Genomic DNA, 22,847 nt, shown 5'->3' with positions numbered 1-22,847 from the left:
TGCTTGTGGCATCAAGCCCTGGTCCGGCATCGTCCCCGCTACAGAACACCTGCGGATGCCACGCTGTGGTTTCGGTGATTGACAGCCTGCAGACTGTGTCTCCACACCTGGCTGACACAGCGCCCGGGGCCTCCACAGCCTGACGCTCCCCCCGTGGGGTGCTCCCTGTCGTCACTGGACAGGTGGAGTGGGATGTGTATCCCGGGTCCTGGAGAAGCCTGGCCCTCGTTTCCTTCCTCCTGGGAGTCCCCTTCCCACGGCAGCCTCTGACACCGCTGGACCCGGCTACATGGCCCACCGTGGCCTAGGGCCTTTCTTTCGTGTTCTTTTTTCTCCTTCTTTCTTTGCGGGTGCATGTGTCTGAATTCCGAGACGTTTCCCATGTGTGGGGGTCTAGGTCTCCCTCCCCACCTGGGCCCCTCCCTGGTGTCTGGCTTGACGTGGCCTCCCAGGACTGACACGGATGTTCCAGGCAGTGGAAACAACGGCAGAGGCCTCACTGGCCGTGCAGAGGCCTGCACCCCCACCGACAGCGGGTTTTGACGGACTCTGGGCGCTAGTGAGGTGTCGGTCTGGGTTCCTTACTGTAGCACATGGTGGGTGTGGCCCACGGTGGGGCGTGGAGAGTGGGGAGGCCCTGCCTATGTGAGAACAGGTTATGTGGGAGCTGTCTGCACTTTCTCCTCCTTTTCGCCAGGAACTGAAAGCTGCTCTGAAAAATAAAGTCTATGTAAAGAACAAAAGGTTCTGAAGCCTATGTGCACGCCCCTCCTCAGCCTGCAGCTGCCTCCGCACACGGTGGAAGAGGAGTCTGGCCTCTTCACGGATGACCAGCTCAAGACTCAGGGCACTGGCCTCCCACCATGTCCACACCTGAGGCTGCACCGGAGTCGCTAAATCCTGCGTCCCTTTCCCCCTGTCCTTGCTCCTCTCTTTCCTCTCCCCCTCCTTTTTGATCAGCCCTGTTTTGGTGGCCAGGTGTAGGCCTTGCATTATCCTTACTGATATCCACCTTGTAAAACGAGACTAACATATTTATTACACTAATTGTACATCTGTGTGTGTGTGTGTGTTTTTTTTTTAAATACAATCATCCACAAATAGCAGCAATGTCTTTGTCTGGGTTATTAATCAGGAAGAGAAGTCTTCTATGAGGAACATTCCTTCTACGAGCTACAGAAACTGGCCAGGCGCCCCTGCGGACACCTAGACTCGCCGTCCACACCACCACACACCACATCTGGGCGAGAGCCCTTGGTGTGCTGCCATAGGCTGCTGGCTGTGAGCCCACCGAGAAGCTGGGTGGTGGTACTGAGCTGGGTGGGTGGTACAGGGGCACAAGGGCATTGAGGGTCCCTTTTGTCCAGATGCTGCAGACCCCTGTGAGCCACGTGTTCTACAGCAGACACTGCCTTGGCCCCATTCTCCCAGGTCCTCACTCTAACTCAGCCCTCAGGCGCCAGGTCGCCAAGCAGAGGGCAGGAAAGCAGAACCTACGAACCTCCGGGGGCAGAGAGGACCCTTGCCCAGGACCAAGGGGGCCGCTGAAGCGTCCTCTGGTCCAGCCTCCTACCCTGCGCCCTGCCCTGGCCTCCCCTTGCCTCTCTAATGAGAAGTCTGGAGGGTGGGGGGCAGTCTCACTGGCAAGGGGGATGCAGGAAGAAGCAGAATGGCCTTCAGTTGCTTCACCGTCTCACACTGGGATACTCCCAGCAGACTCGCTGGCCCAGGAAGAGCCTTATCCCTGTGTCTTGTGGAGGGCACAGCCTCCCACAGGGAGGGGCACGCGGAGCCGAGGCTTCCCCAGAGGCCAGCTGGGGTGCCATGCGATGGTCTTGGGGCCCAACCTGGACTGAAATCCAGAGGTCAGTCCTCTGGTTCTTTTGCATTTTTGTTGAAATTCAGCACTCTGAGTGTCAGTTTTCTCATCTGTAAAATGGGGATGTTAATTCCTACCTCATGAGAGCTTTGATGCAATTAAAAGAGAAAGTATGTGTAAAACGCCTTAGCGTGTGCCTGACTCCAGGGCAGAGGTCAGAAAAAGCCATTCCCGCTCCTCTGTGCCCTGATTTACTGTTATACAGACTCAAGGAGACTGGTACCTGGGGTGGGTGATGGGCAACAGCCCTGCCTTATAAATTCTTTTACCTGTGAAATGCTTATTGCATGTTCATCATTTGTCAAATATTTATTAATTGGTTAGACAAATATTCCTTATATTTCCAAGATAAGTATATTCTTTTCTATGTATAGCTTTAGTAGTATAGGGAATCTGAAATAATAGTCATTTACTTATAAACACATTTCTTAAAAAGGAAACGCTTCCCCTCACCCCGCACTCATTATTCTATTAGTCACTGTGTGTAAAATAAAGAAATCCTCCAAATGCAATGATCACAAAATGGATTTGAATTTACGGTTGTGCAACAAATCAGAGACTCATTTTCCCTGCGTGCTTCCACAGTGCTGTGAGTGAGGCGAATACGACCTGCCTGAAGTGAGAAATGACGCGTATTTCCCAGTAGTTTCCTGATTTAGCCTCTCGAGATTAACTTGGTAACAGGACTTCTCTCTAGGAAGACTCCATGAGGAATCAGGCCCTTCTGTTATTTCACCTTCTCCCGCAAATGCCACGAACCATATTCTGCTGCCCTCGAGCCACGGCCCGTGTTCTGCGGCTCACACGGCACAGTCAGGCACTCCAGCTTCCTGCCGCCAACGTACCAGCGCAAGCGTCCTGTCCCACTTGCCTGTGGTTAATGAAAAGCAAATACTTCTTTGCAATGCAGATAGCTGCTCTGTCAGTCACACTGGGACACGGTGGCCTCACTGCACACAATTTTTAATTGAATGGCTCCCACTCCTGAGACCTCTGGGTCTTTCATTAATCAGTTATATACACAAGAAAGGTGAAGCTTAATGAGGTGTGTGTCAGGCACTCTGACACGAAGTGGCCCAGGTGGGTGAATGTGGTGCTCCACATTTTAATAATTTGACACCCAGCATTTTGCGGTCCACACAATGTCAGTCTGTGATCATTCTAATAGATGAAAAGATCACTTATCTGGTATCAAGACAAAATCTCTCAGCAGCAGGAACAAAGACTTTCCTAGAGTGAGAACAGAAAGATCACATCCTTGCTCTGTCCTAGATTCACACCAGGAGCTACTACACTGTTTGGTGGGTCGGAAAACGGATACTTAACTCAGCCCCACTTGGCCGTATAATGCAGTTTTGAAACTTGGAGGCTCTGGAGCCAGGCTGTGTGAGATCCTATCATTGCACTGCAACCAAGAAAATTACTCAAATGACTTGTGCCTCAGTTTTCTTATCAGAAAAATGGGTATAATGATAATGCCTACCTCATAGAGTTGTTGTAAGGACTGAATGACTTAATACATAGTGATGTATGGAATAGTCTGGGATATGTGGATGCTCACAAAACACTAATATTTTTATATTTATGTGCTTCTGTCTGTTACTTGACAATGTCAAATGTCAACAAAATTTTATGTTTAGAATGAACAAATTTAGGTGTTTTTTGGGCAAGAGGATGGGTTCATTTTACCTTTCCTCTGAAGAACTTAGTGCTTACTGGTAGTTAAGCACATGGAAGCCACAAGTCAGGTTGCCTGGCTTCAAATTCCAGCTCACCTTCAAATCACTGGCTAATTTTAGATGTGTGCTTGCGTGGGGGAAGATTCTAAGAAGCTCAGTGAAAAGCAATAGATGAAAAACTAAAAGAATGGAGCACATTCCTCAGCTACTGCCAAGTCAGAGGAGCTTGGTAAACAGGCTTTCCATTGAAACCTTGGAGTAAAGACCATATTCCAGGACTAAGAGATTTGTTTTGGACCATAGACAAAGTCAAAATAGACCCATATTAACAAAATGGAAAACGAAGCCTCTGCAAGTTCAAGCTGATCAGCCAGTAATTTAACTGCCCGCTAGAACAAAGCCCCGCTTGCTTCAGAGGCTCCACAACGTACCATCCACAATGTCTAATACACAGTAAGAATTATCAATCAGATGAAAAACCAGAGAAATGTGACACATGGTCAAAGGAAAAGCAGTCAAATAGAAATAGGCCCCATTATGACCCCGATTTTGAAATGAGCACATAAGGGCTCTAAGGCAATTAAGTTCAAAGACTTGAAGGAAAAAGATGGTTGTATGAAATGGGTGGATAGAAAACTATGCAGAGAAATGAAAACGAGTAATAAGCAAACGTTAAGTGCTAGAAATGAAAAGCAAAAGATAAGAAGATCAGAAATAAAAAATAAGCCACAAGATGGGCTGAATAGCAGATTAGAGATGGTAGAAGAAAGGGTAAGTAAATTTGAATACAGATTAATATCCAGTGTGGGAACTAGAAAGAACAGAACCTCAGTGACTTGTGGAGCAATATCAAGCAGTCAAATGTGTATATAATTAGAGCCTCAGAAAGACAGGAGACAGAGAATGCAGTAAATACAAACTGGAGAAAATAATGGCCCAAAGTTTCTAAATTTGATTTAAAACATATGTTTACAGATTCAATGAACACAGTGAGCTACAAGCAGTATAAATACAACAACAACAACAACAACAACAACAAAAACAAAAACCAAACACGAATGCCTAGACACATCATAGTCAAACTGATGAAAATCAAAACAAAGAGAAAATCTTATAACTATTCAGAGAATAATGACACAGGAGATTGCACAGGAGATAGAGTTATTTATCTACACATTACACACAGGAGATAAATAATTCAAAAATTTGCTAACTTTTCATAAGAAACAAGGAAGGCCAGAAGACAATGGAATAATGTCTTAAAAGTGCTGAAAAAAAGGTCAACCCAGAATTCTATATCCAGCAAAAATATCCTTCAAAAATGGAGGCAATGTAAAAAATTTTAAGATAAATAAAATAGAGGCCAAGAAAATTTGTTGCCAGCAGACCTACACTAAAATAAATGCTAAAGGAAGTTCTTTAGCTGAAAGGGTAATGATACCAGGTGAAAACTTAACTTGACAGAAACAAACAGAGTACTAAAAATGGCAAATACATGGAGATGTATAAAATACTGTATTTCTTCTCTCAATTTTTAAAAAACACAAATGACTGTGAAATGCAAAATAGCATTCTATTGGGGTATATATAACATTTATAGATGTAAAATGTATAATAAGAAAATGAAGGACACAGATAACAAGTGGATTATGTTGTCACCAGATTCTCATATTTTATGTAAAATACCATATTAATTCTACATAGACTGTGATAAGTTAAGAATGACTACAGTAATCCGTAGGCCACCACTGAAAAACAAAATTAAAAAAGACCAAAAAGAAGGCAAGAAAAGAGAAGTTGAATGAAAGAGGAATGGAACACATGGAGAACAAATAGCAAAATGGTAGACCTAACTCAATCATTTAAGTAATTGAATTTAAAATAAACAGAGCGAATGCTCCAGTGAAATGACATATGTTGTCGGATTGAATAAGAAAGCAAACCCAACTGTGTGCTATCCATAAGAAATGCACTTTAACTATAAAGACATAGACATATTGGAAATAAAACAGCATAAAAATATACCATACACCCTCAGCATAAGAAAGCTGATGTGGCTCCATTAGTATCAGACCAGGTAGATTTCAAGACATGGAGTATTTCCAGGACAAAAAGGGTCATTTCATAATGATAAAATAATCAACCAGGAAGGAAGACATAACAGTCCTAAACATGGATGTATCTCATAACAGTGCTTCAACATATGTGAAGCCACTGACAGTACTACAGGGAGAAATATAGAAATGCATATAGTTGGAGAGCTCCTCCAAATTCTCAGAAATTTTGAAATACTAAAAAATATGAAATTAACCTAAACAATGAAATGAACCAATGAAACCAATAACTAAATGAAAGGTATAGTTGATCCTTAAACAACACTCATTTGAACTGTGCATGTATACGTAGATTTTCTTCTACCTCTGCCACCCTTAAGACAGCAAGGCCAACTCCTCCTCTTCATCCTCCTCCTCCTCAGCCTCCTCAATGTGAACAAGACATAGATGAAGACCTTTATGATGATCCACTTCCACTTAATGAAGAGTAAATAGATTTTTTCTTCTCTATGGTATTCTTAATAACATTTTCTTTGCTGCAGTTGATTATAAGAATACAGTGTATAATACATACACCATACAAAGTATGTGGTATTCAACTGTTTCTGTTATCGGGAAGGCTTCCAGTCAACAGTAGGCTATTGGTAATTAGATTTTTAGGGAGTCAAAAGCTATATGTGGATTTTCAACTGCACAGGGGATTAGTGCCCCAAACCCTGTGTTGTTCAAGCATCAACTATAGGTAAATGACTTGAATATAAATTTCAAAAAAAAGTTGTACAATGATCATATGTGCATGAAAATGGTGGTTACACATTGTATACTCCACAGATTCCTCTCTGAACTCCTTCCTTACAAGCACGAGAGAAAAGGAGAGTGGCATGTCCTGAGTCGCTGCAGTGGGAGGGACCATGTGGCTAAGGGAAGAAATCCTACTACTGTCGCTCCCTTGTTTCTTAGTGTATTAGCATGACACTAAGGAGGAGATGTTCCTGTCCATTTATCATTCCTGTAAACCGCCTCGTTGCGGAGCATCTCTCACGCTTTACAGCCCCTCAGAAAGCAGACACAGAGCCAACACCTGGCCTCCAATATGGGACAGTGTTTGCCACCAAGTAGGTTTTGATACAGTAAACGCTGGCATGGCAGTTAACTGAAACGAATAGCATAAGGCTAACCTGGAGGTTCTCAAGCAAGTAGAAATTAAATTTTGTAAAGCCTTTGTATTAAATAAAAAATATTCTGTATCAAAGTTCTTTTAAACACATTCATTTTGTGATGATAAAATGGAGACCCAGGAAAGCTAGCAGCTTAGCTAAGATCACAGAGCTGCTCAGATCCTGTGATATCACCGCGTCTTTACATTACTCTGGTTGGCTTAGGTGCCTACAGGCTTCTCCATCACACCTGTGTGAGGAGTGCACAGAAGCACAGAAGGTGCCATACCTTGGTAACTCATGTCATGTAAGGAAGAATCCAAATAATTCAAATATCTCTACCTGATGCCAATTATTAAAGTGAGGTGGGCCAAACAAAGCAATTGTGGGTTTAATTTTCAATGAGACATGAAAGCATTTCCAGAAGGGTTCCTGTGGCAGAGGGAGGGTGATCAGGACGGCACAGTAGGGTGCTTACGGAAAGAAAGAAGTTGTTTCTAATTGTGTGTGTTTGGCCATATGCAATAATGAAGTAATTTGCAGGGGTAGACAATGAGGAAATGTAAGAGAGTCATGCTTGTCTGCCAACAGAAATTGTCTGCAGGGTTTAGAAATGTAATTTGAAAGGGAGGAGAGTTGGAAACCAAGAAATATAATCAATACCTTGAAGACTGCATGCAGCATCATTTGGAGGCCATTTTTGCCAGGGTATTTCCCAGCAATGTTAGAGGAGGACAAGTTGAAGAGGTTGGCTCCCGTTTCGGTGCAGATGGCATGGACCAGCATTTTCTTCCCTACTCCAGACGGCCCGGCTAACAGCAGCGATTTCACCAAGGGAGCTTTCTCATGCACTGCTGCAGAACCTAAAAAAGGCAGAGGCAAAGGTGCTAATGTTCTGCCAAGAAAATCAGTGGTTCTTCAACTAGGATAACTCAAGGTCAAAACTGCATCATGTGACCCCACTTCCTGCAACAGTGATAAAGGTGTCGAAAGCATTTCAAACCAGAGACACGCCTCCATCCCAGCCGGCTCCGTGACACTTTTAATTTGTATGTCAGGGCTCGTGGTGGAGCCATAGGGTCTCTGTGGGTCCTTAATACCCTTCTTCTCCCCCTCTCCACATCAGTATTTCCCCTAAAATCATAATTTTTAAAGAGCATTCCTGCAATAGCTTACCTTTGGCTGTTTTTTTTTCTTTTTTTTTTTTTTTTTTTTTTTTTTTTGAGTGCTTTCTCTGCTTGTCAGCAGCAGCATTAAATTCTTTGCAAGCTTGGGAAGAGGAATGTGGAGACACAGACGATAAGGTTGACTAAGTGTTTATTTCCTTGCAACCCTCTTGTCTACCATTTAGTGATTCTTGTGAGATAAAGGGAAGACGGAGATCCAGGCAGCAGTAGCCTGAACTTCTTTCTCCTGCCCTGGTTTCTAGCTGTCAGGAGCGGCAGAGTTAACCTGACACTTGGTAATAACGTGACTTGGATGATTAGAGTCATTCGGAGGTTCATGCCCTGTGTTCTCCACCACTGTCAATTTCCTTAGTGCCCAGAAGGGGCCTCGGGTGTGGGTCTTCTCCACTGCAGAGAACACAAGCAGAGCAGGTACTGGGCACAAAGCAACTGAAAAGTGAATGGGATTAAATTCTGGAAAGTGCTGCGATCAAATCATTTATTATCATGTTAGTTTGCGTTCTGTCACTTAATGGGCTCTTTTTGATAATCTATAAATGCCATTAAAATGATTATGCTTTTCTTTTTTCTTGTATATTGAAAAGATACAGAAACTTTAAGTGATGATTAGATATGTCATTCTTATGGTTACCTACCATTCTCCACATAAACTCAGAAAATGGTTTTGAGCAAATTCTCTTCAAAATATAATTCAATGAGTGTGCTTTTTTTGTGGTTAGTAGGGGCTGCGGCAATCTAACGGGATAAAGGAGAGGCTGTTTTCCACAACAGGAGAGAGATGCCATTCATGTGCCCTGCATTGGACACCTGGGTATCAAAGGCTGCTCTGTGCTGGCCCTGGTTGGGAGCTAGGGCGGGGCCCGTGGGAGTGGGGGCTGTGGCGGGGAGTGACACAAATGTGGAAAAGACTCTGGATTTGCTGTGGACAGTTCAGGCCAGGGGCGGAGCTGAACCTGAGTTGCCATAATGAGAACGGGAGGCAAGCGGTGTGAAGGTCCAGGAGAGCCACAGGGAGCTCAGAGAAGAAACTGCTCCCCGCGGGGAACTCCGGCTGGACTTCCAGGAGGAGGGGGCACCTGGGCTGGCCTCTGAGGAACGGGCAGAACGGTAGCATGCAGTGAGGGGGTGTGTGGGCAGGCTTCACGTGGGGCCGGGAAGCCAGGCTGGCACAGGGAGGGGTGAGGAGCCAGCGGTTAGGGGCCCTGAAAGGTGGTGTGGGACGGAGGTGCCAGGGGTGCTGGCTGAAGCCGGGGGGCCGGGAGAGGTTTCTGGGAGCGGGGGAGGGAGGAGAGAACAGTGCTGAGGACAGAGTCTTGGGTTGGGAGGGGGTGGCAGGAGGCAGAGGAGCAGGGGCGGGTGAGTGGGCCTGGGAGAGTGTGTGGCAGTGACACAGGCAGTGGCCTTCCAGAGAAAGGAGGTGGTCACCAAGGTCACCCAGAGACATGAAAAGGGTGGTCCCAGGGAGGCCTCTTCGACTGGGGCCTGGCTGACCTCAGGGAGGGCAAAGGTGGGCAGAGCGCCCAGGAGCTGGCAGGACACACCTGTGCCAGTGTCCACAGCTCTTCCTGCCCCTCTTGTAGAGCTACCAAGAGACACAGTATGGTTCCAGTTTTCGCACTTGAGCCCTGTTCAACTTTCCGAGGATTAAGAGATAACAAGGAGGCCAGTGTTCTGTGTCCTCAACCCAGTTTAGCCCCTTCCTAGCCCTGTGACTCCAAGGAAGTGCCTCTGCATCTTGGAACTGCTTATGAATCAGTAAAAGCTGGACCACATCCACCTGGAGGCGCCTGGCAGGCGATGAAACAGCGGCCATGGTTTCTGCTCTGGGAGCACGCCTCCTCCCTTCATTCTCCATCATCTCTGTGTGGCAGCAATACCTCCAGGAGGGTGGCTGGATGCTGACCAGATACTTCCTGGGCTTCCTCTTCTCTACCAACGTGGTTTCAGAGTCTAAGACCCAGCCCTAGGCTGCAGCCGGTGTCTCCTGGCCAGGTATGTAAGCGGCCACGAGATGTTCTCAAGGTCCTCTGCTGAGTGGCCGGGTTTTTAGTCTGGGCAGTGGCCACCATTTAAAAAAAAAAAATATATATATATATACACACACACACATATATATATTAATTGCAAATTCCATTTATAGTAGTAAATTCCATTTACTACTTCTGACATTAATTTAGAAGAGGAATTAACTATTTCTTGCCAATAGGCTTAAGTTCTGAAGTCAAAGTGGAACACTAAGGGTTTGAACTACCCCCATCTCATTGTAAAGCAAATTAAACACACAGAATGTGACTTCTATTTGAGAGTTGTTGTCAGAACTGAAACTCCTGGCTGCAGTTGCCGTCCCTGCCCCAGGTGATTCAGGTCATACACATATCAAAGCCATTAAAAAAAAAAAAGAGAAAAAAGCGAACGTGAGCCGCAGATATCTGTGTTACGGAGAGCCCATCTTTCCTGCATCACTTGCACACCACAGAGCTCTAGTGTGTCTGTCTGAAAAAAGTCACAATTGAACCTCATTTAGCAGTGAGAGTAGACTTCGGTGAAAACTGGCAGGGCCTTAAAGGTGATCCTTTAGATCCATGAAATACACTTGCACTGACTCCTGAAAGGCTGCCTCTGTTTAGGACCTAGTAGTAGGAGCCTGTGGGTAAAAGGCAAGTGGTAGCCCTAGCCTGTTCTCTAATTCGATTAATCGTAATTGCAGGTACTTGCTTTGCCTGTTATCTCCCCAGCTCACTGCCCGTATGTCCTTCAGCCCAGCACTGCTAAGCAGGCACACAGAGAGGGTGTAGAAGCGCTCTCCCTGGGAGTCCTCTGTGTGCTCGTGGGCACACTGTCAAAATGAAACTGTGCCCACTCAGAGTTCTCAGAAGGAAAAGTCAAGCTGCAGTGCGCTTTTGCTGACAAACAGGAACACACCGTCCAAACTAGCAAGTGGTGCAAGCTGCTTTGGAAAAGGCACATCCGCGCACGCCGAGTCTTTACCTAATGGCCAGATTCCGTACAACGTGATGAGCTGTCTGACATCCAGGAGGGAGGGCATGGGTTCTATGGATACCTGGCGAAGAGTAGTCCCCAGGTAGCTGTATTCACCTGGAGAGAAAAGAAACAGAGGAAAAATAAATGGAAAACAGCACTGGTCTGAGCTGCATAATTTTGGTCTGCAAAAACGATCAGAGAATACAAATTTAATATTTCAGAGCAAACAGAATCCTATTAGGAGAGTCATTATGAAGAACACCTCTTTTCTCAGACAAAGGTTTGAAGAAAAACTATCCAGGCAAGAAAGCCCTGCTCTACTAGCTAGAGTAAACTGGGAATTATGTTGACTATTATATTAACCTCCTAATACTTCCTAAAACAACATTTGAATATTGAGTTACGTGAAATGGGGCAAAGTGCTAAAAAGGAGGACACACAAAAAAGGCTGAAATAGAGGGGGCTTTGCTTTATTTACATTCCAAGAGATTAGGTATAACATTTGTGCAAACTTTAAAAATAAGTTATTTAAGATCAAATTCTACAAAAAATGTAGAATTTGTATTGGAGCAGTGTAAATCTGAGTGTAAAATGCAGTCATTTGAAAGGAAGGGTATGAGTCTAATTTAGGATAAATAGAAACATCTCCTTTTGAGGGTAATATTCATTTACATTTTTATATTTTTAAGAGATTACCAAAGGAATAATATAGAAATAAATCTTTACAGGTTTAATTAGAAGATATCAAAGGGCTTAATTGTAACTAGTCATAAATCTGAAGTGTTATTTTCTAACTAATTTAGATAAGGTCACCAAGAAAATTAGTTTGGCTGTCTCCATTTGTCATGAGGACGGACCTTTATAGGTTCATATGATTCTCTCTTGATTTGTATCTGAATCTGGAGTAAAAATATTCAATGAATGAATCATCGTGTCTGGATTTTTTTCCCCGATGCTTTCTTTCTATAGCAAGTCCTGGTCCTGCAGAGCTTCGGATGCTACACGTGTACGGCAAGTACAATATGCACATTGATGTGTGTAGGAAACACTGAAAATATCCCAAGCTTTTAAGCATTTTCAAATGCTAAGGAAATCAGAGTTAAAATTCAGACAGTGACTGCTGTTTTGTTGTGGGGTGGGGGGCAGCCTTTCAGAGCCTCCACATAAAAAAAGTCCTTGGCAAGGACAATGGGTATTGGTTGGGAGAATGAGCAATAATGAAAGCATCTATTACAGCTTCAGATACCACACTTTTTAATGAGCAGGTAATAAATAGAAGAGTGGTTAATTTAGCCTCCACTAGAATAGAAAGAGATCCTGTAACAACCGTTAAATCCAGCGCTCATTGCCAGTAAACATGACATTAAAGGTGACAGGAAAGTGACCCCAATTTTCCTGCTTATCTAAACCCGTATTAATCTCCAGACGCACCATATTTTCTAGAACCTAACAGATTTTGTTTAAACAAATTATATTCAGTTGAATTAGTGGGTGTTGGTTCTAACAGAGGCAAGGACACAAGTAGCCTGGGCTGCCTGCCAAGTTCTGAGACTCGCACTGAAAGCACGTTCCTGTGTCTGCAGTAGCCCCGCGTACAAGCCATGCCCCTTCCCATCCATGCATTCGGAGCTTGGAGAGTTCAGGATTCCCTGCACAGACATCAGATCTTCCACAGGGGAGGGAAGAAGAAAGTGGCAGATGAAAAGGTGTTTGGGATAGAGGGCATGAAAATGCCAGGAAACCCAGAACAAGGGGCAGAAAACCAAACAGGGGCTGCATGACAGGTGGAATCGAATCCCCTTGCAATTCTATGTGGAAGTCCTAATCCCCAGCATCTCAGAACACGACCTTATTTGGAAATAGGGTTGTTGCAGATTTCATTAAGATGAGGTCATTAGAGTGGACCCTAAATCCAACAGGACTGGTGTCCTTATAAAAAAGGAGAAATTTGGACACAGAGACAGACATGCACAGAGGCAGAGCACCACGTGAAGAAAAAAGCAGAGAGGGAGGTGATGGTTTTACACCAAGAATCACCAAAGATCACCGACCACACGCCAGCTGGGAGCAGCTGAACGCCGTGCAGGTGCAGCCTGGGGTGCTCCATCCAGCAACTCGCTTAATGTTTACAGCGATTTAGTGAGGCATTCGCTGTAATGACCTCATCCCATAGTAGTGGAAACTGAGGCACAGAAAGAGTAAGGAAAGGCCTGGCATCCTGGAGGGAGGCAGCCTCAGAAGGATGAGAGGAAGGAGAGATTCCTTGAGCCTGGGAGGAGAGACTGGTCAGTGGCCCCTGAGCAGCGGGCATCCAGCCCCTAGGCCCTGGAGGTCTGGGGGGCCTTCATGGGCACCACCCCCAGAATATCTCTGCAGCCTGGTGCTACCTGGGAACTGGGGCCTTGACGATATCTAGGGGCAGGCGTGGGGACTGGCAAGAAGGACTGAGTTTAAATCACCTTGTTAGTATAGGGGTTGTGAAGCCAAATTAAGGTGATTTAAAGAAAATAAGGAAATTGCTATTTCTCGCACACCTGAGATTGTGGCAGGTGCTTGCTGCTGGGCACAGGGCCAGTTTTGGAGCAGGGTGGCCATGCAAGGGTGCGGCAAGCAGTGGGTTGGGTGGTGGGGGTGGGCTGTGGGAGCTGAGGGCTGGGCCTGGAGGAAGGGGTCCTCCCGAGCTCTGCAATGCAGGCTTGGCATCCTCTGGGTCTGTTCCTCCCCTTCAGTCTCCTGTAGCTCTCATCTGCTGTGATTCTAATGACTGTTGGGAGTTCAGTGGTGTTGAGGAAAGAGTGGGATTACAAATCTCAAGACTATAAAAAGCAACTCTGTGTCCAGCGGCTGAGCATGGAGGATCTGTGTAGCGCATTCCTGGCCTGGTGGAGACATCCATCTGGGAAACCACGTTCTGTGTCTGGGGATCCCTGCTCCTGCCCCACCTGGATGAAGGGCTAGGGAGGAACAGCCCACATCTACCCTCTCTCCTTCTCTAGAAGCAGGAAGAAATAAAGGGCTCTGAGCACTGAGGCTTTGTAGCACAGACCTCTGGAGCAACGGAATGGGCAACAGAGGAACCCTCTGGGCCATGCCTCTGTTGTCAAGGTGTTAAAAAGGAAACAAGATAATAAATTCGAAACCAGGGAACCCAAGGGTGAGTGAGGGTGCCTGGGTCCTCATCTTGTTAATTCTCTTCTTAGACAAGATGACGAGGCATGACTTAGCTGGGTGCTGAGAGCAGTGTGCTTTCCAGAGGCAGGGGGCCATTCCCTAGCTCCCCAAGTTTATGAGATCAGGAAGAAGCTCCCAGCTGTGCAAGAGCCCAGTCCCCCTAAGGCAGAAAGTCTGCAATGCCATGTTGGCAGCGCACACCGCTGTTAGGCACCGTACTCTCTCTCCTGAAGCCCTCACTTTCTATTGGTTTTATGGGTACATGGAGGATGCTCACTACCAATCCTCGTGCCAAGGTCTCTCGTGCCATTTTTGATTGTCAGTAGGTCATTCTTAGCAGATTCTTCAGGAAGGGCTCAGGGGGAAAATTGCTGAGTTCTTGCATGTTTATCAGTTTGTGTCCTATGTACTTGAAAATAAACCTGACTGGGTACAAAATCCTAGAATCCTGCTTCCTTTCCTGGAGCATCTTATATATGCTATTCCATTTACTTCTGGTGTAAAGCATGGCTGTGGAAAAGTCTGACGATAATCTAATGTTCTTTCCTTTCCAAGTCCTGTGATCTCTTTTACATAGATGCCCAAAGGCACTTTCAATAGACTGTCTTCTTGATCAATCTGAGTCAATATTCTCAGATAGACAGTGTGGTCTTTCATTATGTGGTTTTAATGTTTTTTTAAATATTTAAACCCTTTTCCTGTTTGCCCTGAGAAGACTCACCAGAGATGCTTTTCGGCTGCAGCATTTGCCCCAAGAAAACTTTGCCACGAAGCATCTCGTTTTTATTATTATTTTCGCATAGCTCTAGTATATTGACTTCAGAAACAAAAGACATCATTCTATTTATAGCATTCTGTTTTCAGTAGTGGTGTTTCCATTTAGAAAATATAGTAATTCTTGATTGCTGAAAATATCAAATCCTAAGAAACGCAGCATTCCTATGCATGATCTTGACATTGTTTTCCAATGGTTGTTGGCTGAAGATTCATTTGATGAATCTGATTTTCTCGGAAATAGACAATCCTGATGATTCAGATGATTCTGATATTAGTTCTGTTTAGAAATAACTCCAAGAACAGTTTCTACATTTTATTTTCACGTTGAAAATTAGTCAGATTTGCTTCAGCCTTAAACAGCATGTTCACATAAAGTTAAATGAGCATTACCAGCGAGCTGCGCTTTCTTTTTCTAAACAGGAAAAGGCCTAAAAGAAATTTTCATGAATTAAAATTATATATATTTATAAAATTGCAATTTGAGACAAGGTCCTGCTCTTTCACCCAGGCTGGAGTGCAGTGGTGTGATCTTGACTCACTGCAACCTCGAATTCCTAGGCTCAAGCGCTCTTCCTGCCTCAGCCTGCTAAGTAGCTGGGACTACAGGTGCGTGCCACCATGCCCAGCTAGTTTTTATTTGTTATTTTTTTTGTAGAAAAAGGGTCTTGCTATGTTGCTAGGCTGATCTCAAACACCTGGTCTCAAGAGATCCTCCTGCCTCAGCCTCCCAGAGTGCTGAGATTACTTACAGGTGGGAGCCACTGTGGCCGGCCGAAATTCTTTGTATTTTTTCGATTCCTTTACTTTGATTTTCTTCTTTAGGGACTCGTATTATCTGTGTATGTTGGATTTTCTTTGTCTGTCATCAATATTTGATATGCTCTTTTGAATTCTTTTAATATCCTTCATTTCTAATTTTGCTTTAAAAAATTTGTCTTTTTGCCTTTTATTTCTAAAGCATTATTTATTATTTTTATTTGCTCTTGTATTCATTATAATTTGTTTTTTTCTATAACATTTTCCCCTTTATTTATAGTTATTGAGATTTCTCACCTCATTTCTGGGTTTTACTTATTCTATTTTATGCTGTTCTCACACGTCTTCTATAATTTTTAAATGTATATTAACTTTTTTTTTTTTTTGAGATGGAGTCCTGCTCTGACCCCTAGGCTGGAGTGCACTGGCACAACCTTGGCTCACTGCAACCTCCCTGGCTTCAAGCGATTCTCCTGCCTCAACATCCCAAGTAGCTGGGATTACAGGTGTGTGCCATCACACCTGGCTAATTTTTGTAGAGACGGTGTTCCTCCATGTTGGCCAGGCTGGTCTGGAACTCCTGACCTTAAATGATCCGCCCACCTCAGTCTACCAAAGTGCTGGGATCACAGGCATGAACCACTGCACCCAGTCTCTGAATGTATATTGTTTTGCAATAGTAGGTTTCACTATAGACCTGCTTTGTGGAGATGTCGTTTTGGGATGTTAATGTTTTCTTATTCTTTTTTTCTTATGATAATTTGGGCTTTGACCTTGAGCTTTTCCATTGCTCAAATTTATATGAGTGAATAGTCCAACACTTTTAGAAGGAAGTGTGGCGCAGGATAGCTCTTCCAGTTTCACAGAGCTCCCTCCTCTGTCATCTTTATAGATGCTAAAAATGTGGTGGCTTGCTTTCTGAGACGTTCTGGCTCTGGTCCCCTTCCCTAATTTCTTCTGGGTCTTCTCTATGTTTCATCTTTACTTTTCCCATCCTGTTCAATTTTGATTTCACTCCCAAGAGTTTCTTCGTAGTATGGGCCCTGTGGAGGAAGGCACTGGGGTGAGTCACTGTCCCAGCCCCTTCACACTTTCTTATTCGGGTCCTTTGCACTCATCTGCTATGGAGATGGGCAAAACCCCTCCTAGTTTCAGCTTTGATTCTTACCTGGCCCACTGCACATTACGTGGCCCATTGCTCTCTGGTTATTTTGGGGTCTCCTATTCTCAGGTCCTTTGGTGTCCCTAAAGTTTGTACTCTGGGGCTCAATGAGGAAAATTTGTCATTTAGTTGTGGTGCAAGTGTTGCCTGGGGGGTTTTGGTCTTGTTTTCTAGTTCCTCTATTTTACGATGTGGGGATTTAGGAAGATACACTGCCATCTTTCAGGCTAAGGACCTTAATTGGGAAAAAATGAAAATATGGACAAGGTCAAAGTGTGCCAGATTTTGGTGGATATTTGACTACTTTGGTTAGATTGAGTCATTTTCACTTAGAGTCTGTATGAATTTGTTCTTGAATTGCTATAAAGAAATACTCAAGACTGGGTAATTTATAATTAAAAGAGGTTTAATTGGCTCATGGTTCCGCAGGGTATACAGGAAGCATGATGCTGGCATCTGCTCAGCTTCCGGGGAGGCCTCAGGAAACTTACAATCATGACACAAGGCAAAGAGGGAGCAAGATGTCTCACATGGTGGGAACTACAGCAAGAGAGAGAAAAGGGGGAGGTGCTACACACTTTTATTTTTATTTTTATTATTATTATTGTTTTTTGAGATGGTGTTTCTTTCGCTTTTGTTGCCTAGGCTGGAGTGCAATGGCGTGATCTCGGCTCACCGCAACCTCCACCTCCCAGGTTCAAGCGATTCTCCTTCCTCAGGCTCCCGAGTAGCTGGGATTACAGACGAGTGCCACTACTCCTGGATAATTTTTTTTTTTTTTTTTTTAGTAGAGATGAGGTTTCTCCATGTTGGTCAGGCTGGTCTCAAACTCCTGACCTCAGGTGATCCGCCCGCCTCGGCCTCCCAAAGTGCTGGATTACAGGCGTAAGCCACTGTGTCCAGATTGCTACACACTTTTAAATGACCAGATCTTGTGAGAACTCACTACCGCGAAGAAAGTATCAAGGAGGATGGTGCTAAACCGTTCATGAGAAACTGTCCCCATGATCCACTCCCCTCCCACAAGGCCCTGTCTCCAACACTGGGGATTATAATTCTACATGAGGTTTGGTGGGCACACAGATCTAAACCATATCAGAGTCACTCTTAAATGGCTGACTCCATCCACTTTGATCTTAGGCATCTTAAAGATGCTTCCTGAAAATTGACAGATCATTGAAAAAGTTCAGAAGGGATAAGAAACTAATAATTAGTTGAGAAGTCAGTCCACACATAGGTAATGGGAATCTACCATGTGCCAGGCATTGTACTAGGCACTAGGATCTTTTGTTCACAAATCCAAACCATAAATAAGAGAAGGTTCTGTTAAAAATAGCCATTTAAAAATATCAACAGAATTAACAAAACAGAATCAAGGCACAGGAGAAAATTCTCCAGCACCTGAAGAAGAAACACAGAAAGTAAAATAAATAGAAACCCAAAACATATCTCAATATATATTCTGGCAAAATTCTTATGCTATTAGGAAATGTGAGTGCTCCTTCAAGTCCTCAAGAAGGAAACAAGGCTGTCTTGAAAAGGGATTAAAATAACCATCCTTTGATCAAAGGAGAATGCCAGCCTTCTTGCTCTCACAGACCAAAATTGGGTCAATGTAAATATCAGGATGGATAATGATAGGCATAGATAATACATTGAATAAAAAAAGAATCCATGTGTCTACACTGATAACACAATTTTAAAAGATTACACACTTCCTTACAGAAGAATGATATCTATTCAATGTAGAAGGAATGATAGAAAGAGAAAAATCTCCACTTTACAACTGCTACAGCAATAACTGATGCAGATAAAAATCGTCAGTGGGTGCTAAAACGCTTGCCTGAAAGGATGCTGGGAACAGAATCTCCAGAGCCTCAAAATATCACCCCTTGGATTCACTGTTCATTAATTATAAAGGCAAAGATGATGCTTTACAGTGGAGAAATAGAGGGAACAGTGCCTAAGCCACAAGATTAAACTTAACATCATCACCGATGGGACAAAGTGGCATTAGGTGCCCCCAGTGGGAAACACTGACAGGGACACACCATCGTTTTCCTCTCAAATGTTTACCCTGAATCAAATAATGAGGAAACCATGACGCACATTCAATTGAGGGACAGTCTGTGAACAGCTCAGACTCTTCAAAAATGCCAGTGTTGTGAAAGATGGAGGAAGGCTGGGAAACTGTTCCAGAAGGAAGGAATTATGGGAGATCGGAAGAGACACAACAATCACTCGCACCATCCTTGGCTGGATTTTGGATGCAGAAAGACAAGTATGTATACAGGACATTATCAGGACAATTGGGAAAGCTGAAAGTTCACTGTATATTAGGTAACAGTATTGCATTATTGTTTGATTTTCTGAGTGATTTTCCTTCTGTGGTTATGTAGGAGAATGTTGTCATCCATTGGGGTAATTTCTTCATAAAAGTAAAACTAATAACTGCATTAGGGTGGTACAGTTATGAGGAATTTTAAGATTTAAGTGTGTTTTCAGGTCATCATCGTGTTTTTTAAAAATTCAGAGAAAACCATTAGGTGAGGCTGTGATAACAAATGTCCCCACCTCATTCCTCCCCAATATTTGTGTCTCTATTGGAAGGTATCTTTTGGAAATAATTCCTCCAGTAAAGAGTGTGTTGTGGAAGCCTTAGGTGCTGCCCCAGGTGCATTTTTTACATGTGAAATCATAAACAATTCCCCATCTCCTTAAATCAGATTATGCCAGAAAGAATGCATCGAGGAACCTTGCTAGTAGGTTAAAAACCTGCTTCTATTACATTAGGGGAGAGAGCTGCAACCATTTTATTAAGAGAATCTGTTAGTTCACAGCATCCTCTTAGGTTATTTGAATCAATTCAATCCAACATTTACCAGGAGCCACCATGGGCCAGGTTTTGGCTTGAACAAAAATGTAAATAAAACATATTTCTGGCTGCTGGGATTTCAAAACACAAGAGGTGACACGTGACACACACATGCATTATTCTTTGCGTACTCACCAATGTAATCAGAGAGGTTGACTTTCAGAGCCTGGATCAGTAATCCTTCTTCCACCAGTTCCTTATACAGAGACTCGATTGTCCTGGGGAGAAAGCAGAGTGTCTGTTCCAGAGTCACACACACAGAAATCAGCAGTATTTCTGTTAATGATCACATATGTGGAGAACCTAAACCAGATCTATTTCCAAGTACATTTGTTCATATGCAAATAAAAGGAGTTTTGAAGTGTTTCTACAATTTGGGGATAAATTAGGCTTTTTAAAAACAATACTTTCACTCATCCATGTGTGTATCTGATGTTTCCCATTAATAAGAATGATATCTTTGGGCGTCTGGGACCAGCTATAACTCCTGCAGTCTGCCCTTCCATCAGTCTTCATGATGGCACAAATATGAATTAGAAATTACCCAATAATAGTAACGCAATGGACCTATAATTATATATTTGGCTAGCATCTGCAAGCTGTAGTACGTCATTAATCCTTTGTGAAATTTATGTTTCCTTTTAACCCAATTGCACAATTGTTTGAAAGAAACATCTACAAAGAACAAAGGATGAGACTGAAGATAATTCTTATATGGAAGATAAAACGTCTAAAGCTATGAGGGTGATGATTTTTTAGGAGGGTGTTATACTTTATGGAGTGTTTACAGATGTCAAAACCACTTCTCTAAAAGGACCTTGGGCATATAGCCAGCACACTGGTAATTTATACTAATTGAGAAAAAAATGGACATAGTATCTATCCCACGTAACGGATGAAACTCCCAGTGATACGTGCTGGGTTTGGCTTGCATAAATTAGATAGGCTAAATTCCAATATTATTCAGTATAATCCTTTGAGATGTTTTGTCTTTTCCTCTTCTTTATTCTTCCATCCCACTCTGGTCTTTCTCTAAGTTGAGAACTGTAAATACAACTTTATTTAGACAGTTCTTCTGACTGTCCTGTGACCCAAGTTAGTGTGATTAAAAGATACCCGAGAATATCAGCTAGATTCAAGCCAGATACTATTAGGGGAAATGCTAATCCAATGACCCCAGTCTTTGGATGACTGGAGTTGTATTCCACCAAACATGTTTAAAGTAGTATGCCCTCTGCTGAAAGTTAACAAAGATTTAATTTAGCGGAATTTGGGATAGCAATATTTGACCCATAGATATCAAGAAGGTATCAACTGCAGTGTTTTAACTTGAATACTTATTTAACATAAACACTTAACACAGGTATAAAATATTAACATAAATTTGAAGAAGATTCTCTAACATAATCAGAACAAACGATATTAAGAAAGTCCGAGGCTAGGCGTGGTGGCTCACACCTGTAATCTTAGCACTTTGGGAGGCTAGGGGGGGCCGATCATTTGAAGTCAGGAGTTTGAGACCAGCCTGGCCAACATGGTGAAACCCCGTCTCTACTAAAAATACAAAAAAATTAGCTGGGCCTGGTGGTGGGCAACTGTAATCCCAGCTACTCAGGAGGCTGAGGCAGGAGAATCACTTGAACACCAGAGGCGGAGGTTGCAGTGAGCTGAGATGGCACAACTGCACTCCAGCCTAGGCAACAGAGTGAGACTCCATCTCAAAAAAAAAAAAAAAAAAAAAAGCTAGTAGAAGACACCATGGCATTGTGTGTGAGCATGGGCTGCACCTTCCTCAAGGGATGGGACTCTGAGGCCCCTCTGCCCCCCAAATCTGCCCCAGGAGGTGCCAGTGTTTGCACATGGACAGATGTGTGTCTCCCCAGGAACAGGGGCACCTGACACTCAAAACACTTGACCAGCTGCCTCTTAGGCAGCCGCCAGCCACAGCTTCTCGACCTGGAACTGCTTCTCAAACAGTGGAGACTTGAGTGGAGAAACCCGCAGCCCTCTCCCTCTATGGATGTCCTGTGAGAGCCATTTCTCTAGAGAGCAGAAACCCATAGTCACAACTCCCTGTGACTATGTTTCCAGGGGCTGCTTGCCAGGGCCACGGCAGTGTTCTGGCCTCCCTGGAGGCTACAGATGCCCGGTGCCCCTCTGGGTGCTCTGGCCTCCTCTTCCCCCTCAGAGAGCTCTAGGCAGGGCTTTCTCTCTCACAGAGCTTCTCTCGAACAGTTTGGGGAGAGTAACGCTGGGACGCAGGGAGAAGCAGGAACCCCCAAACAGGGTAGCGACAGGACCAAGGGGAGGGAACCCCCAAACAGAAGAGTGACAGGACCAAGGGAGAGGGGAGGGAACCCCCAAACAGGGGAGCGACAGGACCAAGGGAGAGGGGAGGGAACGCCCAAACAGAAGAGTGACATGACCAAGGGAGGGGAGGGAACCCCCAACAGGGGAGCGACAGGTGTTGACCCATTAATAAGACCCATGGGAAGAAAAATACACATTCAAAATTATTTCCCACATTATTTATTAGGGATTTTAATTAAATTCCTTGATAATATTTGAAAACCTAGGTACTATTTATTTTCAGTGTTAAAGCACTTTCAGGCCACTTCAAGTTAAAAATGAACACTGAATTCATTCGTCCTGCACTGAAGCTGGGCCCATGAAGCTCCGAGAAAGGACACAGCCCTTCCTGAGACTGGGCCTCACTGCTCTCATTCCTTCCGCGGCAGGAGCAAGGGCCCCAGCAGAGGCGCTTGGACAGATTCCTGCCCTGTGGGTACTCAGAGTCTCCATATTTCCTCAAAAGCTTCACCAGGCTGTTATTTCTTAAACACAAAATTTAAACAACACCCCTTCCATGAATTTTAAAACTTAAAAAAAAGTTATGAAGTCAGAAGTCATGGGGGTCCAGGTTTGCCTTCTGGGCCACCCAGGCATCTTTCCACTCTGGGATTTGTAGGGACAGGACTGTGGAGGATGAAGAGGGCGTGGCACCACACAGGGGGTGCCCTTGGGGTTTCCTGTGCTCTTCTCTGGGGCACCCTCTTCTCACATGCGTCACAACACAACGAGTCCATTCCTCACCTGTCCGCTGTCAGATCTTTATCCTTCTTTGTCTTTTTCTCTTTCTTTTTGCCTTTCTTTCCTTTCTTCTTCGGA

General features: G+C 44.1%; 1 protein-coding gene across 3 annotated transcripts in view; it reads right to left on the bottom strand.

The window, feature by feature from the left end:
• Positions 1-22,847, bottom strand: part of IQCA1 (IQ motif containing with AAA domain 1) — a 166,811-nt gene that overhangs the window by 32,062 nt on the left and 111,902 nt on the right. For 2 of the 3 annotated variants that reach the window (XM_050751654.1, XM_050751656.1), the window contains 4 exons: positions 22,773-22,840; positions 19,815-19,897; positions 10,945-11,052; positions 7,433-7,632 (listed from right to left, as the gene is read on the bottom strand). In XM_050751654.1, the coding sequence (XP_050607611.1) occupies positions 7,433-7,632; positions 10,945-11,052; positions 19,815-19,897; positions 22,773-22,840 (459 nt within the window). The remainder of the gene's footprint in view (positions 1-7,432; positions 7,633-10,944; positions 11,053-19,814; positions 19,898-22,772; positions 22,841-22,847) is intronic. The other variant, XM_050751655.1, reaches the window with a different exon arrangement.

Source organism: Macaca thibetana, chromosome 12, assembly GCF_024542745.1.
Source record: "Macaca thibetana thibetana isolate TM-01 chromosome 12, ASM2454274v1, whole genome shotgun sequence".
In the NCBI taxonomy this organism is placed as follows: domain Eukaryota; kingdom Metazoa; phylum Chordata; class Mammalia; order Primates; family Cercopithecidae; genus Macaca; species Macaca thibetana.
Note: the sequence above shows the minus strand (reverse complement) of the source record. Positions and strands in the feature narration are given on the sequence as shown.